The following is a 17653-nucleotide window of genomic DNA, read 5'->3' on the forward strand; positions in this document are numbered from 1 at the left end:
ATTCTTTTTTTAAGAAGATACTATTAATATACGTACACGATGATTGATGGAACTTTTAGTTATTTCTTCTTTCTCTTTTTTAATAAATCAACAATGGATACGTAAATTGAACTGAGAAACGACGTCCGTTAACCGAACCTCTTGGTCACACACGAACGATGCATTCGCTGACGACGATGCTTTCAAGTACGCAGGGAATTTGATAATTAAATGTGAAACACTAGCTGAACGTGAATTCAATTAACACACACAACAATTGTTACATGTATATTTTGCGAATAAAAACATGCCGTGATTGAAGTGAAGATTGTCGGTTTGATTAGTTCCCTGTTGTAGTTTTCAAACTATTTATTTTATTGAAGAGTTTTGTATTGTTAATTATTTTTCGGTCTTTAAAGGCTGTTTTGTTTTAAATAGACAGTTTTATTTCCTCTTTATCAATAAGTTTGTGTGTTTAAGTTTCTATGGGTAAAGATTTTGGCAAAAATCGGATTCGAACTCTTGAGAAAATTGGCAATCGGTATCGACCACGAAAATACTTTTCGGTGCACCCATACTATTCCAGAGTCCTGGCAGTGTGTACTTGGTATTGCACGCTCAAAACTTTGAGCCAGGCACATGAGACTAGCGGATTCAACCAGGTTGCCCCCTGCACCATTTTTCAAAAACCCTGCCATTGTTTGGTCGGCTGCACTGAACTGCCTACAACCCCCCCTACACCTTTGTTTATAAGAGGAAAAGCACCCCCCCGCCCTCACCCCCCCTCAAAAAAACCTTCAATTTAGTCCGAAGATTTACAAAAGCCGCTAAGAAGGAGGTGGGTCTCGTCTCATGGCTGTCATCTCCTGTAACTTTGTGCAACTGTAATTCTCAGAAGGTGATGGCGCTTAAAAGAAAAAGTCAGCCCACTGCCAATTTTTCAAAGCCCTAATTATGCAAGAATGTTATTTTTACAAGTTTCTTTTGCGCCTCCTTCTTGTATTGCATACACACTTCAACACGTGGCTTCTTGCTTCTCCACGAGTATTCATATCAGGCGCAGCAGGCGTTAAAAAAGAGGTGAATTTGATGTTAAAAAAAAAAGGTTGTCGGCTCTATTGGGAACCTGTAGATTTCTGTCAACAAAAGCCGGTCTGACAATGTCTGTTGTTTTTAGCGTAGCTGACGTTGCCAAACTTAGAGATTGTTTGTTGCTGACCACATCTGAATCGGGGGAGAGCTGCTGGCGGACTGGGGGGAACAAAGGTTCCGGCGGCTGGATTGATGCGCTCAGAGCCGGAGAATAATCAGGGCAGGGGGGGGCGAACGCACATGTCCACGTAACAATAACCCATGTTCACCCATATATTGTTGTGTTATAGACTGATTAAAATAATTTATTATATAACACTTGTGCACGTTTGGAACGACCCCGTGTTACTTTGTGTTTTTCTATGGATTTTTATACATCTGTAAGTCTTAGAATCTGAATTAATTTGACTATTTTATTGGTTCAATTAAGCAGCTTTTCATTTATTTTCTTATATTTCTTTCACAAAAAACAAACAATCATTTAAATGAAATGCAGCATGGTGTTTCAAGCACGACAAAATAACGATAAATAACAATAATAAACAACAATAAAACAAAGATCAAATATAGATGACTCAGATTATATATATATATATATATATATATATATATATATATATATATATATATTAGATTAGGTAGAACTTTATGATCCCTCAGGGTTGTTTTTTTACAATTAGCCACAGCAAATACAGCAATTTTTCATAAAAAATAAATTATATATATATATATATATATATATATAATTTTATTTTATCTTATTTGTGTTCTTTAATTCTCTTTGTTCTTGTTCTTATTTTATATATATATATATATATATATATATATATAGCCAAAGAAATAGTTGAATTTGAAGATATGAATCTGTGTTTCGAGTATTGAGGTGATCAATAATTGTCGCTCCTACGTTCTCCTTGTGTGTCGACTGAAGCCAGTGTTGTGAACAGGAAACAAGTGAGGAAGCCAGATGTACACACACAAGAAAATACACATAGAGGAAAGACAAGGAAAGGGCTGTCGGGAGGGCGGGGGGGTGCCTTGGTGTGCCTTGGCGGGTCGCCCACTGGCACTATGCCCACATCTCCGGCTGCTGTGGAGCTTCAGGTCATGGCCAGGACTCCCTGCCAGGGCTTTCCCCAGAATCTCCCACCACCCCCCCCCACACCACCAGCACCACCCCCCCCAAACACACAAGAACTCACTCATGCCGACACGCTGGTCATGCGGTCAATGTCAACATTTAACCGAGCGAAACATGGAAACATGGAATGTTGCCGAAGAAATACGACGATCTTATTACGCCGATTAGACGTAATATTACGACCACTTGGACAATTTTTGTTATTTTATTACTAAATATACGAACACGATCGACCGATACGCTGATGATGTACGTTTGTTGGCGATGATTAGGATTACCATCTGGATGCGGGGAATATTTTGAAGGAGTGGCAACTCCGTCAAGAGGTGTTTATGGGTGTGTTGTGCAATAATAATGTTGTCTGATGTGATAATATTGGCTATAAATACAGTTGGGGTGTAAATGAGCTGCTTGGCAGAGGTCTGTTCGTGTTAATGGCGTAAGGAAGTTTTCGGAGGTAATATGTGAAAGCGATATCTGGAAATTTGGTGAGATGAAAGTTGCCGCAAAATCTGTTTGCTAGCGGTGTGTCGCTGAGGTTGTGTGTGTTGTGTGTGTGTGTGTGTGTGGATGCTCTTCAGTGAGCATGTGGACTTATGCCCAGTACACTGATTACCAACGTCAAAGTGGGTGTTTGGACTCGGCTTCACCCTGAATGACCCCGCTGACCTCCACCACACGCTGTGCTGCACTTTTTTATTCCTCCTCTGATCAGGATCGAGTTATAAACATCAGTCAAATACCAGCCTGGCTTTTTTTCTCCTCGCTTCGCTTTTATGTGTTAGTTCTTATAAGTTAGTTAAGATCAACCTCGACTCGTGGCCTGAACCAGCTGCTGCTCTAATGTGAACCAACCCGGTTATAATGATGTTATTAACTATTTAAATGACCTTAATTGTAGTTTAATTCTCGCCACAAATATTTGTTTACGTTCTAAAATATATATAACATTTTTTTTTAAGGTTTACCTAAATCAATGATTTTGTGGGTACTTTAATGTTTTACTGTACTACATATAAAGGTACTTATCTGTACTTTTATTTCTCTACATTTCTCCACAGTGTAACGTTAAAGATTATAATAACTCATTAAAAAACAATTTGGTAAAAAGCACGTATACAATCACGTTTAAATATAAATCGGCATCGAAAAATCAAATGACGAAAACAACGAGTGGTTTGTTATTTAATCCTGTGTTTTCCTATCGATGGCAATTGAAAAAAATCACAAAAATTCCCAATTCTTTTTGCTGTTGCAGCTTGTTTTGTCATTAATCTTAGGTTTAAGATAATTAAACTGATTTTATGAATTTGAAACGTCCGGAAGGGTTTGCAAATAGTGTAACTATTCAAATTACTGTTCATTTTTATCATTTACATTTGACAAATTTAAGTAAGTAAGTAAGTAAGTAATTTTTATTTGTATAGCGCTTTTCCAGACCAGGGTCACAAAGCGCTTAAACAATCAAAACAATATTCAATAAAGTATATACTTTAAAGGTCAAGATAAAACACGTAAATATCATTGTCCTTTTTAAGGGTTTGTGAGTTAAATTTGTTCTTCTCTCACACAATTGCATTTTTACTGCACTGCTGATACTCAAATATCATCTTACTACTTACACCAATACCTTCACTTGAATATGGGAACGATACTTCTTTCAATACCAATTCTATAAGACAAATTCTAGCAAAAATAATATTATATTTTACGTAGTAAAAACCATTTTCCAGTGATTGTAAATGACCTCTAAAGTGGTTTTCTTGCAGAAAGAATGAATAACAAATAATTTCCAGTACAAAATAAAAGTAGCTAACAAGTGTCAAACTAGTCGGATTTTAACTTCCTTTGTCACTTATCAAAGTAAGAGAATGATTGACGAGGTGTCGAATCAGATCCTGCACAGCGTTGGGAAATGGTCAGGAAGGATGGTGAAGGTTTCTCCGTGGCAGTTTTCTTGAGATACCCCCCCTAGCCCCCCTAAACCCCCCCACTATCAAACCACAGTTTGGCCTATTCTTAGCAAAGGATAGTTGGCAACATCTCAGCCTGCTGTACCAACGGCCGGCACAAGTGGAGGAGAGGGTTGGGGTCGTCTTCCTGTTGGCATCCGTGTTTGGAGCTTCACCTCGGGTCAGAAAACACGAGCGGAAAAAGGAACTGAAACTAGAGGAGGTTTTGTGGGCGGAGTGACTCGGAGGGAGGGCTCTGTCGAAATAGTTTACACCGTGTCAATCATTTCAGCTGAAGACGTTCTACTGTTTTTCAAGAGAAATCGTGAGATAATGCGAGATGCAAAAAAAAAAGTTACGAAGCAGATTAACTAATCTATGTAAATATGTGATAATGCATAAATAAACGACAAAATAAATAACTATAAATATATATATATTATTGTTGATACTGATGGCGTTTTAAGTTATGCGGGGATAACTTCTGTGTGTGTGGATGACAGTCATGCCACCATCACTTGCTGCTGGACTTCAATGTGCTCAGTGGAGCATGAAGCCTCAACACACCCCCAGTGCTCCGCCTCCTCTCTGGAGTCACTTGACTGGTGCAAAGACCCCTGACTGCAGCGCCGCAAATTACTCCTGTTTTCCCTCCTTTTTTCGGTGATCTTTAAGCCTGGGTCACGACTCAAGCGTGTGGATGAAGTTTCCTGATTTCTTTGGATTATTTTTATTTGATTTTTATCAATTGCTTACAGTTATAAAAACTCAGAAAATTAAAAATATCTATTGTATATTTACAGTACAACAGATCTAAAAATATGAATCACACATTTCCATAAGGTAGATTACATCTTAGGAAGGTAAATGATATTAAAAAAATTCACATTACATTTTATAAAACACAAATTCTTGAGGTATGTTTCTATGGGTGAAGATGGAGGTGAAAACCATCCAATCAGAGTGAAAACTAACTGTTTTGTTTACTTCAGTAAATTTGTAAGTTTTTCAACAATTGTGTACTTCGAGTAATACACATTTATGCTTTGTTGTATACGTCACTCAAGTACAATCGTAGGATTTTCAATGAAATCAATTTAACTGTACTTCATGTTCAACAATCGACTCTTTGAACCATTCACAGTTTTTGCTTTATATGCATCATATATTTGTATATATATCATATATATATCATATATCAAGCATTTTCAACTCTTGTCAACCAAATTCTAACCTAAAATCCAACAGTTTTCAACTGTAAATAAACCATTTACGGTCGTTATCAAAAAGTTTCAGCTGATTTAAAAAAAAAAAGGGGGACAAACAGTTCTTGTTACTTTATACTTACAATTCCTTTTATACTCAAGTTTATTTTTTGTTTAAGTAAGTAAGTAAGTAATTTATATTTGTAGGGCGCTTTTCTAGACCAGGGTCACAAGGCGCTTAAACAATCAAAGCAATACTCAATAAAAATATATACTAAAAAGAGAACAACATTTACTCATAAACGTGACACAATGCTGTCTTTAGCTCCGGCTTATGATCATGTATGTATGTGATACGATCATTTATTAATGTTTATAAATGAGCATTTAAGTGTATTGTGTGATAACGTATGGGTTTCATATGAACAGTATTTTCATGTTCTTCAAATTCATTAATATATCTCTGGACTATTCTTGTGTCAAAAACATGTATTTGATGACCTTCGCACTGGAAAGGTTTTTATTTCAGTGATCGCTGTTTGATATTTTGCTTCTTAAACCGAAGTGTATTTCGAACATATGGTTGAACTCTCTATATACGTCTAAAATCATCAGCGAGTGTTAATATAGAAAGTTACACATCCAAGTACAGGATGAATGAATCCACAAATATTGACTTAAAGTATTATGTTGTGTAGCGTTCAGGTGTTTTCGTGAAACATTTCCCCCTCCTCAGAGTGCGCTTCACCCCCCCCTCGCTCCTCAAAGAGCGGCTGTTGTCACCTAACCTCGGACGGTTAACTCACCTCTAAATTTAGATTGTTCGTATAGTGTGGTCACTTGCTCTGCTGCACCAAACTACCGAGCATCTGACAAGCATTTTTTTTTTTTACCCCTGAACCACCCCCACATGTGAGTGCAGAGAAAGGGTTAATACCAGTCACTCAGCATGCGGGAGCCGTGGCGGGCGGGCAGGCAGGCAGTGCAGAGCCTGACCTCTGACCTCGCAGGAAAGGAATGTGGAAGCTCTTTCATCCAGGACAGAAACCAAAGACACCCGGGCGGTTGGAAAGTGGCGGCTCCATTCTGCTCGCCGTTTTTGATGAGGGGGAAGTGAAGGGAAGGTTCCCCGTGAATTTGTGAAAAGCCATTTTAGAATGTGAGTCTCATCCTACGGGGTTCGAAAAAAAAAAAGTGTGGGATCTGAAGTGTGATCAGTGTTTGGTTACGGTATGCTGCGAGAGGTCCGAGGGCTAAGGGGGGAACAAACCCTCTGACCTGTAAAATATATACATACGAGGTTACGTAAGCAACACGGTGGTCATTACCTAACGCTGACCTCTGTTGTCACATTAGAGATGCACTTGATGTGACATAAAATTAAAAATAAACCATGTTTTTATAAATAAAAAGTTAAATAACTCAACAGGCCATCAAATTTGGTGCAAGTTATTATGATCAACTTAAATTTAGATTCTGATAATTGATAAATGAGGCTGTGACTAAGTGTTTTCCTAAAGAAACTCTTGCAAAGTTTGTGACTTTTTGTCTTGTACGTCACTTGTTGATTGAGAATTTCCAAGAGATTATTATTTGTTAGTTAGTTTTAATGTAGTTTAAATCCTTTTTTACTATCCAGGATTATTTTAAGTGCATATAGAGTATATACCTTTAGGTAAAATGTTGAAACTAGCTTAATATTTTTGCTAAAAAAGTGTTTTTTTTTGCACAGCTAAGACATAAAACATGGTGGTGCAGATTGTCCTATATTTTCTTCATGAAGCAACGTCTAGATGGTCTTGGTGGACAATTAAATTTCCTCAGGGGCCACATTTTATACACTGGCTCTTGTGAGGGGCCATCCAGCAAAAATAAAGAAGAAAAAAGTTCAAAGTAAAGCTAAATATGCTAAAGTTATTTAAGTTAAGCTGTTTTTAAATTGCATTTCTTGCTACTTTATTTTTATATTCACTTTTTGGGGGCAATAAATACCCCCCAAAAAATGACAAAAGCCCTAAAACAAAAGCCAAAAGTCATATTGAGAGATAAGTTATGAATAAAAATAAATGTAATTGTTATTTCTACATTATTTTGTCCAAGTCTGTTCACACTAGAATAACAAAAGAGAATAAATATAATTATGTTCATTATTAATGAACTAAAACATGGCGCTGTGTGAAAATGACATTGATTTTATTTCACTGTATAAAAAATAAATAGAATAAATCAATCATGGAGTAGTGTCAGCTCAATACTCTTTTATAGTTCAATGAAAAACCTAAATAAAGATCTTGTAAAACTCTACAGCAAGTCTCTGGTGTTGACGGCTGTAAAGACTGGCAGCAGGCGGATCAATCTAGAGACGCAGCGGGGTCAGAGCGGTGGTTTATTGTTTGAGGATGGTCAGTAAACAAGTCACGGCATGTAATCTAATCAGATGGTCAGTATGGTTTGGCCACCGCGGGAAAAACACAGTTCTCAGTCAGGATCAGAACCTGAGCATAATAGCTTGTTTGCTCAAAGGCTGAGCGAAACATTACTGGAACAAACAGCGCTTTTCTGACAGAAATTCCAAGCGTGTGCAGGGAGCATCCAATTTCTCTTCCTGCTCTCTTCAAAGCTCGGAAGAATGTGGCTTCTTTTACTTGCTATGCGGAACACCAGGAGAGACCGGCTGCAGGAGGAGGTCATTTTCACTCGAAAGAAAGACTGTTTGTGTCAAAAAAGAATCTTCTCTTTAAGTCATTTCAAGTTATTCTTTTAGTGTTTGTGTCAGTTAATGCGCCGTCTATGTGTTAAGACACAAAAATGTGTAGCGAGAAAATGATTCAGAAAGCCCAGACCACTGCCAAGCAGCTACTTTCTATACATCCTTCAAAAGAGACACGGATCCAGATGGTTCCGCAAAAGAAAAAGAATATCTGTTCCACGTCAAATAATCACCATTTTCCTGAAAATCTATGTTGATATACTTGACAAAAACTTAACACACACATAGGGGTGATTTATCGATGACAAGATATGATTATAAGAAATATTTCAGCCAAAATGATTGGTCTAAAGGGAGGGGAGGGACATTTTTTTTTAAAAGGGAAAGAAGGTAATTGACTAGAAAATCTGATGGTCAACCTACGTTGCATGTGCGGCGGAATCAGCACCAGGCCCTGGTTCTGGTAAGGAATGTGCGACGTGGGTAGGCCGTACAATAGAACCGGGCTCCCTGAGGGTGGTCAATGAGCCGGGTGTCACCCCCTGCACGCTCCCTGCTGGGTGATGACCACGACACAAAGCTGCAGCTGTCAGGTCCTCTTAAGCACCGCTGTAAACACACACACATGAAGGGATCACACACACCATCGTGCACATGTGTCTGTTGCTGCAGCATGTTCGGATCAGGGGGGAAAATATACCTAAACACTCCATTTGTTTTTTGCTTTGTTTACAGTATATGCATGAGGGCAAAGCACTGGACGAGGATCAGAAATTCCATCCTTTCCAAACCTCTCACTCATAACGTCTGCTTTCGTACATTTATCTGTGAGGTCGTGCACGTGTGGAGATCATATAGGAAATGTTTAAGTGCGTATACCTGTTTATATATGGTGAGAGGGGGGGGAAAAAAAAACATAAATTAAATTTAAAGGATACATTACGTTTAAAACGACAGCTGCTCAGATTATGGTCGAGGTCTTGGTCACTTAAGTAAAACCACACTGTGAGGGGTCAGTAGGTCCCGGGTTATTGAGTTTACCGCTTTAAATCTTCTATCATTTTAGAAAAAAAAGGAAAAAAAACATGTGGTATCAAGAAAGGAAAATACTATTTTTTTTTTTAAAGAATTTATGTTTTTCTAATACATGAAACCACACATGAAGCAAAAAGATAAAGTATAAAACCTCATCTTACTTTTTGTTAGGACCTCAAAACAAAATTAAAGAAACAGGTATAAAAGAGATTCAATAAAAAATACTTAAAATCATGTACAAAGTCAGAACATTTCATCTTCTTGCTGCTCATCGGTTTTGTTAAACTAGTGTTTTATGGCAGCAATGCTAAGGTACAGATTCCTAAGTGAGGACTTAGAATTGAATTTAAGGATTTTTGTTTTCGTTACTGTCGCTGAACTAAAGTAACTAAACTAGACAATCCAAATTCCAGTGCCTGTACAAAAGCGTCAACAGCCTTGAGAAAAAAACACTCAAAACATGAAACTCAAACTGAAATATTCTTTGTTGTTATTCTTACAGAGGTGCAGTACTTCTGAACTGAAGTCACTGAGTTCACTTTTTTCTGTTTCTATGTTTTAAGTTGGTTTATTGGATATTAAGTAGTGTGTATGATTTTTATGATTTTATATGAGGGTCAAAATTAATCGTCAAGTATCAAAAGTCCAAAAGGTTGTATAAAATACTCATTTTCAAAAGTAGAACTTAAAAATATTGTTCTGATTGTTGTTTTTTGTGTACCTCAGACCTGAAACTTGTAATCATAGTTGCCTTTCTGCACAAGTTCATTGTTACGTTATTGTAAATTGTAGTTATTTTTTTCATTTTTCTTCTTATAAAACTATTTATTTTAAATGTGTGGGTCTTTTTTGTTCCTTGTGGTATCGAAAACAGTATTGAATATCTAATACTTTCTTGAGTATTTGGTATCAAGTAAAAGATTTTAGTATCGTGACGACCCTAGTCAAAATAGACATCAGATATTTGTCACACTATTTAATTGTCTGTAAAGCTGCAGTATTTAACAATATTAAAATGAAAAAAAAACAGCCAAATTAATTCATCTAAATTAAATCTGTTTTTGTTTTCTGTGCACTCCTGCTTCACGTGACACACACTGACGTGAGATCAGTTTTGTGTCCTCTCAACCTTGGACTGAGCTGGTGTGTGAGCTTGTCAGGTCGCTGAGGTCACAAAGGGTAAATAAGGGAATGCAGCACTAGAGAGAGAGAGAGTGTGTGAGTGTGTGTGTGTGTGTGTGTGCGCGATCATCCGGTTTCTCTGCCGCTCCAGTTTGTTTTCTTAACTCTTTTACTCAAAGTAGCAACAGTTGTCCGAGCTTCTTGGCAGCTTCAGGCTTCATGACGTAAACATAGACCCCAGTCTTCACCCACCTCCGACAACAACCTCTCTCAACCCCGGACCCGTGTGTGTGTGTGTGTGTTTGTTTGTTTTTCCTGAGGAATTACAGGAGCTGATCTAGTTCCGTACATGCACACACATGTACATATGCCGACACACAACCCTGCATTGCACGCACAAACTCGCACAAACGCTTCTCTGTGTTGACAAGTAAAGATGACGGAGAGCGATGAAGACGGATCATTACGTCCAGCCTTCTCATATTTAAACTCGTAATAGTTCTGTTTTGTTTCACTGACAGAGAGACATCAGTCATCACATAACAACTTCCTGTCAAGGCAGCCAGACTTGTGCTTCAGCGCCCTCTTGTGGCCGCTGCAGGAACATGCTCCAAAATGGCTATTAATAATAATAATGTCTATTTCTATAGCGCCTTTCTAGACCAGGGTCATAAACAGATTTCAAGAGGGATTTTATCTCAGGGTTGTGCATTGTTTAATAAGGCAAAACTCTACAAACAGAAAAATAAATATTAAATCTCTATTTCTTTCTTTTGTTTCAGGACAATGAAGATGCAGAGCAATATTTCCTACTCACCTCCAACCATAGCTGTTGGGACTGGGTGAGAAGAAGCGAGGAGCCTTATGTGAGCAGTGTGGCCGGATAAAGTGATTACAACAGGTACTGAATACTTGTATTTTAATGTATTTTAACCCTCACTGTGTTCACTAGGGGTGTTACAAAATATCAATACGACTTTTAAATTACATTTCGTTTTTTATAAATGTTATTTTTATCGTTTATAGTGTAAAAAATAAAGTCATTTTTAAAATTTAAAACATGCAAATGTTCTGTGTTTGTTCATTTTAGTGTAGAAATTAAACTTTTGGCCACTAGAGATAGCAGCAGTCATTACTTCCCGCGTAGCTAAAGGATCAATAAGATCCTGGCGATGACTGAGGACGAGAGGATACAGTTGTCTCCTGCAGCTTTTAAAGTTGATATTTGGACTTATTTTGGTGATGACTGAGAATGAGAGGATACAGTTGTCTCCAGCCGCTTTTAAAGCTGATGTTTGGAAATATTTTGGTGATGACTGAGAATGAGAGGATACAGTTGTCTCCAGCCGCTTTTAAAGGGGATATTTGGACATATTTTGGTTTCAAGACAAATTACGGTAGTTACGAGTTCTTCAAGAGTCATGTGGTCCGGAGTCAAGTACTACAAATATCCTTGTTACTACAGTATCACAATATATCGTAACGTTGATCCTGTAGTGTAATACGTATCGTATGATTCGAACAATTTATGAAGTTTGTGAAATTCGACATGTGGTCTCTCGCGACAGATTCTATGTCATCGTCTGCGAGCGACTGACCCTTGACCCGAGGAGCACCCCGACAAAAGTACCCGCTTTAAGCCTGCAGTGCAGGGGAGCTACAGGTGGATTTTCATGGCAGCGGCACTCTAGGGCTGCCATGGCAGCTGCTGCCACCGATGCCTCACACCATATTACCGCACTGACGCTGGAGGAAGAGGGAAGACGGACCGCCGGAAAGCTGTTCGGGAGCACTGCCCCGCTGCCACGCACTGAGCTAGAGACGGAGCGAGCGAGGGGGGACGGAGCAGAAGAGGTGGAGAGGGCGAGAGGGAACGAGTGTTTGGTGTGCGGGGCACTGTTCGCCACCCAGGAGAAGCTCCGGCTCCACGGGCTCAACCACACGGGAGAGAAACCCTTTCACTGCTCACAGCCTCACTGTGTCAAGGCCTTCAGCTCCAAATACAAGCTCTTCAGGTAACCATCTTTTGCAACTGGAAACATTTATCTTGAGACGCCATCCCTGTCAATGACCTCCTCGGTAAACGTGACCCGAACAGCTACCATGATGCTTTGCCGCCCAGTCAATCGATCGCAGCCGTCAATCCCATTTTAACATAGCAAAATGCATAGAAATTAAATACAGTTTGGTAGCGGCTGTCACTAAATAGAGTAGTGTGTAGAAAGGTGGGGAGTGGGTGGGAATTGACCAACTAAAGCAGTAAAGCTGGTAACAGGTGGGCTTAATCTTTGCGCTTGATGGATCTACTGACTCCTTCAAGAAACATCATAAGACGTTTCTATTTGTTCAGGCTTTTCCTTGATTTTCTGGAACTCCTGTTGTGTTATCAGTTATATCTTGACCTTTAAAGTATATACTTTATTGAATATTGTTTTGATTGTTTAAGCGCTTTGTGACCCTGGTCTGGAAAAGCACTATATAAATAAAAATTACTTACTTACTTACTTACTTACGTGCAGTTAAAATAACTCACCTATTTTTTTACAATGACTAGGGGCTTTGTCGTTCCTGACTAAATAACGCAAAAAATAATCTGCCAAAACAGCGAGACATGGAAGGTAAACCGCAATATGGCGACCGCTGTGATTTACAAATTTAGAGTTACAAACTGGAAATGTATAAATCCATTTTTAAATTAATTAATAAGTGCAATCGGTGGATGTAAGTAAGTAAGTAAGTCATTTTTATTTATATAGCGCTTTTCCAGACCAGGGTCACAAAGCGCTTAAACAATCAAAACAATATTCAATAAAGTATATACTTTAAAGGTCAAGATAAAACTGATAACACAACAGGAGTTCCAGAAAAATCAAGGAAAAGCCTGAACAAATAAAAATGTTTTGCGTTTGTGTGGTCACCAGTAGCTTGGTTAGTTTCCTACCTAACCGGCCTGTTTTTCAGTGAATGTCTCGGTCAAAAAAACTGCTTGTGTATCAAAATATTTGCTGATACTTCATGTTCGCCCCACAGGCATATGGCCACACACTCTCCGCAGAAGACCCACCAGTGCTCGTTCTGTGAGAAGATGTTCCACCGCAAAGACCACCTGAAGAACCACCTGCAGACCCACGACCCCAACAAAGAGGCGTTCAAGTGCGAGGAGTGCGGGAAGCACTACAACACCAAGCTGGGATACAAGCGCCATGTGGCCATGCACTCGGCGACCGCCGGCGACCTCACCTGCAAAGTGTGCATGCAGAGCTACGAGAGCACGCCCGTCCTGCTGGAGCACCTCAAGAGCCACTCCGGGAAGTCCTCGGGCGGCGCCAAGGAGAAGAAGCACCCGTGCGACCACTGCGACCGGCGCTTCTACACGCGGAAGGACGTGAGGCGGCACATGGTGGTGCACACGGGCCGGAAGGATTTCCTGTGCCAGTATTGTGCCCAGCGCTTCGGCAGGAAGGACCACCTGACGCGCCACGTGAAGAAGAGCCACTCGCAGGAGCTGCTGAAAATCAAGACCGAGCCCCCGGACATGTTGGGTCTCTTGGCTTCAGGGTCGCCGCCGTGTTCTGTGAAGGAGGAGCTGAGTCCCATGATGTGCGGCATGGGTACCAATAAAGACCCGATGATGGGTAAAGCTTTCCCCGGCGGCGGCCAGTTTTCCATGGGCATGTACAACCCCCACCACCTTCAGGCCATGTCAAATTCCGGGGTGGCTCACCCGCACCCGACCCTGATGCCCGGCTCTCTGACCGCGGCGATGGGCATGGGGTGTCACATGGACTCGCCCAGTCCGATACACCCGCACTCCCATCATCACCACCACCACCACCACCACCACCATCACCACCATTCTCCGCCGTTGCCCACCCACCACCAGCCCTCTGCTCCCCAGCAGCAGCACCAGCCCCAGTCTGCCCACAAGTACCCGCTGGGATCTACCTCATACCTACTGGACAAGCCCTTGAAAGTGGAGATGGAGAGCTTCCTCATGGATCTGCAGAGCGGTTTGCCCGGTCCGGTACACTCCATAGAGCCCCACGCCGCCCCGTCACCCCCTAAGGATGGACTGGAGCCCACCTCGGGCTTAACGGACGAGCTTTGTGGAGACGTCCTCCTGTCCAAGAGCCCCGCGATGATCGCCGAGTCTCTGTGCGCTGCTAACATGGACTTTTCCCACCTGCTGGGGTTCCTTCCCCTCAATCTTCCTCCCTACAGCGCCCCCATGAGCACAGGGGGGCTCGTAATGGGCTACACCTCGTCGGCGACCTCCTCTTCCTCCTCCTCCTCATCTCTGCATGCTGTTGAGCCTCACCCCGCGGCCGTCGCGGCAGCACCTCTTACCTCTTTGCAACCACAACCTCAGGAGCAACAGAGCTCCGGCGGGGGTCTGGGCCTCGGACCCCTGCACCCTCTCCCACCAGTGTTTAGCTCCAGCCTCAGTACCACCACGCTGCCTCGTTTTCACCAGGCCTTCCAGTGAGAACAATGTCCGGCTGTAGATTTCATGTAGCTTGTTCAGTTCAAAAAAGACACTCAGCCTTAAATAAAAGCACTTACATGCTTTTGAGCCTTAAATGGAAGTAAAACCCCTTAAAGCAAAAAAAAAGTCAAGGGCGAGATAATACTCTTTTATTTGGGCTTTTCCCTTATCTTATAGTTATAACCATTTATTAACCCCTCCTTTTGTTATCCATTTACGACCCCTTATTGCCTCCTTTTTATTGCCCACTTTCTAGTCTAGAGCGCAGCATCAGTAGGCCAAAAGGCGTGATACTGCAAACTTTTCTAAAGTAATAATGTATCAAAGATAACTTTTCGTTACCATCTGTCCTGTTGTGACCCGGAAAAAAATATAGTTTGAAGTGGATATTTTGTTTTGTTTTTCCTCCAAATTCAAAAGAAGGTTATGTCTCATCTTGAGTTTTGAAGCAGCAGCAGTTTATTGAAGAACGGCAGAGCGGGAAAGATAAATAAGTGAGAAAAACTCGCCAAACAAATCTTTTTGGAAATCCCTATCATCGAAAAAAAGGGAAAACGCTTGTTATATTTTTCCTCTGAAAGCCAACATGCTCCTAGAGCAGGCGAACATCTCCTTCTCCTCACAGTACTACTTTATCGACAAACAGGAACGCACTAGTTCACTGAATGCTGTGAGACTTAAATCATGCTGGCTTTAAAAAAAAAAAAAAACCTCAAGAGAAGCACTTTTTTTTTTCTTTAGCAGAAGGCACTTCACCCTGAATCCCCCTCATCCCTTCCCCAACTACTTTTTTCTTTCTTAGAAATCGTCTCCTGTGAGGGGCGTCGACTTTAGTTTAAAGATCCCTCAAATATCATGTAATAACGTATATGTAATTACATACATATACATGTCACTTCTGTCACTTAATCCTGCAAAATTATTGCTACAAGTGGAGATTGATCTGAATTAAACCTCATCAAATAAATCCATAAAAGTATCAATATGTATGCATGGTTTTACATAACCATAAAGGCCCCAAGCGATCACTATTATAGGAAACAAACCACAACCACATCTTTAGATCGTCTTCGGAATAAAGAGGCATGATGAACCCTGACATATGTGAATGGCTAAAACAAAAGATTTACAGTGAGGGATAAAGGAAAAAAAACGTGTTTAAGAATGTTATTGCAGTGTACGAAATATCTCAGAAATGAATATTATAATTACTTTTATCTCATTTAAGGTGTATTTTAGGTATTAAAACGAAATGTTTTTTAATGTCTGGCAGGTTTACATTTGTGTGTATCTTGCTTTTTTTTTCTTTTTTTTTTGATGGAAAATGGATGAAGTATTAGCTTTCAATGTCAGATCTGATCTTACCTGTTTGTGTACTTGAGTTAGTGTAGTGGATACAGAACTGTGGATGGGGTGTGTGTGCGCTGGCGAAAAAAAAAGTCGGGATCCAGTCTATTGAACACGGACAGTTAGGTGTTTGTCTTCGGCTCGATCTCGGATGATTCGGTCACAAAAGTTTAGAATCTTTACTCCCGCCACGAAGCCCAAAGTGAAACCCGAAAGCCTCAAGAAAAAGTGCGTTGGGTTAAAAGTCAATAGCGTCGGATATAACGTCATATTCTTAACACACCAGTAACAATCAAGAGCTGGAAAGAAACAGCACATACAAACTTGCTGCTTTTTTAGCTACAGGTGGAGCTGTAGACCACTAGATTTCAATTATTTTCTCAAGAACATGCACAAATAAGGCACCGTCAAAGTGTTCAAGAGCCCCCCCGCCCCCCAAAAAAACCGTTTCCGGCCTCGTTCAGCTGCTTCACAAAAAAGGGTCTGAGAAAAAAGATGGCAGTGCCGAGAGCCACCGCGTACCGGAAAGCTTTGACATTCAAAGCCTGGCGGGCTTGAGGGCTGCCTGCACGGGGGCGTCGCTCCTACAGTCAAACATTTTTGTGTAGTTTTGTTGTCGTATGATGTATTATTTTCTGTTTGTACAAAGGACCTCGTTAAAAAAAAAACAACACAACACATCACCTCATTTTTTTTCTTACCAAAACCTGGGGAGAAGAAACTACAATTTTGCACAACTGCTTCAAATGATAGTGATTTTCATACTGTAGGATGTAGTTTTTCCCCTTAAACATAAAAGACATTATTGCCTTTTTCCCCTTTGTATTTTCACCAACTCTCCCAGAATGAACCCAGAATGTTTGATGGCTTCTAAAGTGATCACACATAAATGGAAAGTAGCACCTTTAAAAAGAACTGATAATTTGAACTTTTCCTGAGCGCTTCAAAAGGCTCTTCTTAAGAAAACCTCATCTCGGCTTTTAGCCAAATCCGTAGCACTCAAATTGACTTGTATTTTTGTAACAGATAGTTTGTTGTGAAGCTTAAAAAGAAAAGCTACATACATGGATGAGGTAAAGCTTTTGGCATGTATGAAGTTTGTCCTCCCTGGGTTTCTGTGAGCTAATCTGAATTCTAGCACTTTCAAACTTTAAAGAGTATTTCAGCTTATATGGTTTTAAGTTTTTTGTATTGATTCTGTTTATGTATGTGCCATTAGTCTATTGTGTAGATTTTATCAACCTTGTGTATTTCTCTTCTCCAAAAGAATAACAGTATTTTTGATAGACCTTTCACTAATAACCTCTTCCGTACTTACATAAAAGTTTTATTTTTCTTATCAATATAGTGACATTTATATAATTGAACTCTACGGCCAAGCGGACAGTGGCAACATCTTTGACGTGGAAGAGTTTGTGGCTTAAAAAGCTGGATTTATAAGAAGTAAATTTAACTTTTGTTACCCACAAGAAAGCACTTAAAAATTATTTGTATAACGTAAATACGGAAACGTGTAAGAAAAAAACTTGCATATGGAGTTCAAAGTCTTTTACTTAAATGTAAAAAACGATATTGTTCTAGTGC

General features: G+C 40.0%; 1 protein-coding gene across 2 annotated transcripts in view; it reads left to right on the forward strand.

Annotated features, from left to right (window-relative positions):
• The window catches only part of plagl2 (pleiomorphic adenoma gene-like 2), a 33105-nt gene extending 15881 nt beyond the window's left edge, over positions 1–17224 (forward strand). Inside the window, exons 2-4 of one of the 2 annotated variants that reach the window (XM_087781092.1) lie at positions 11019–11137; positions 11805–12251; positions 13267–17224. In XM_087781092.1, coding sequence (XP_087637218.1) covers positions 11935–12251; positions 13267–14722 — 1773 coding nt within the window. In that variant the 5' untranslated portion in view covers positions 11019–11137; positions 11805–11934 and the 3' untranslated portion in view covers positions 14723–17224. Of the gene's footprint in view, positions 1–11005; positions 11138–11804; positions 12252–13266 lie in introns of those variants that run through there. The other variant, XM_087781091.1, reaches the window with a different exon arrangement.
• Positions 17225–17653: the final 429 nt, after the last annotated feature.

This window comes from Callionymus lyra, chromosome 19, assembly GCF_982586985.1.
Source record: "Callionymus lyra chromosome 19, fCalLyr1.hap1.1, whole genome shotgun sequence".
Lineage (NCBI taxonomy): Eukaryota > Metazoa > Chordata > Actinopteri > Syngnathiformes > Callionymidae > Callionymus > Callionymus lyra.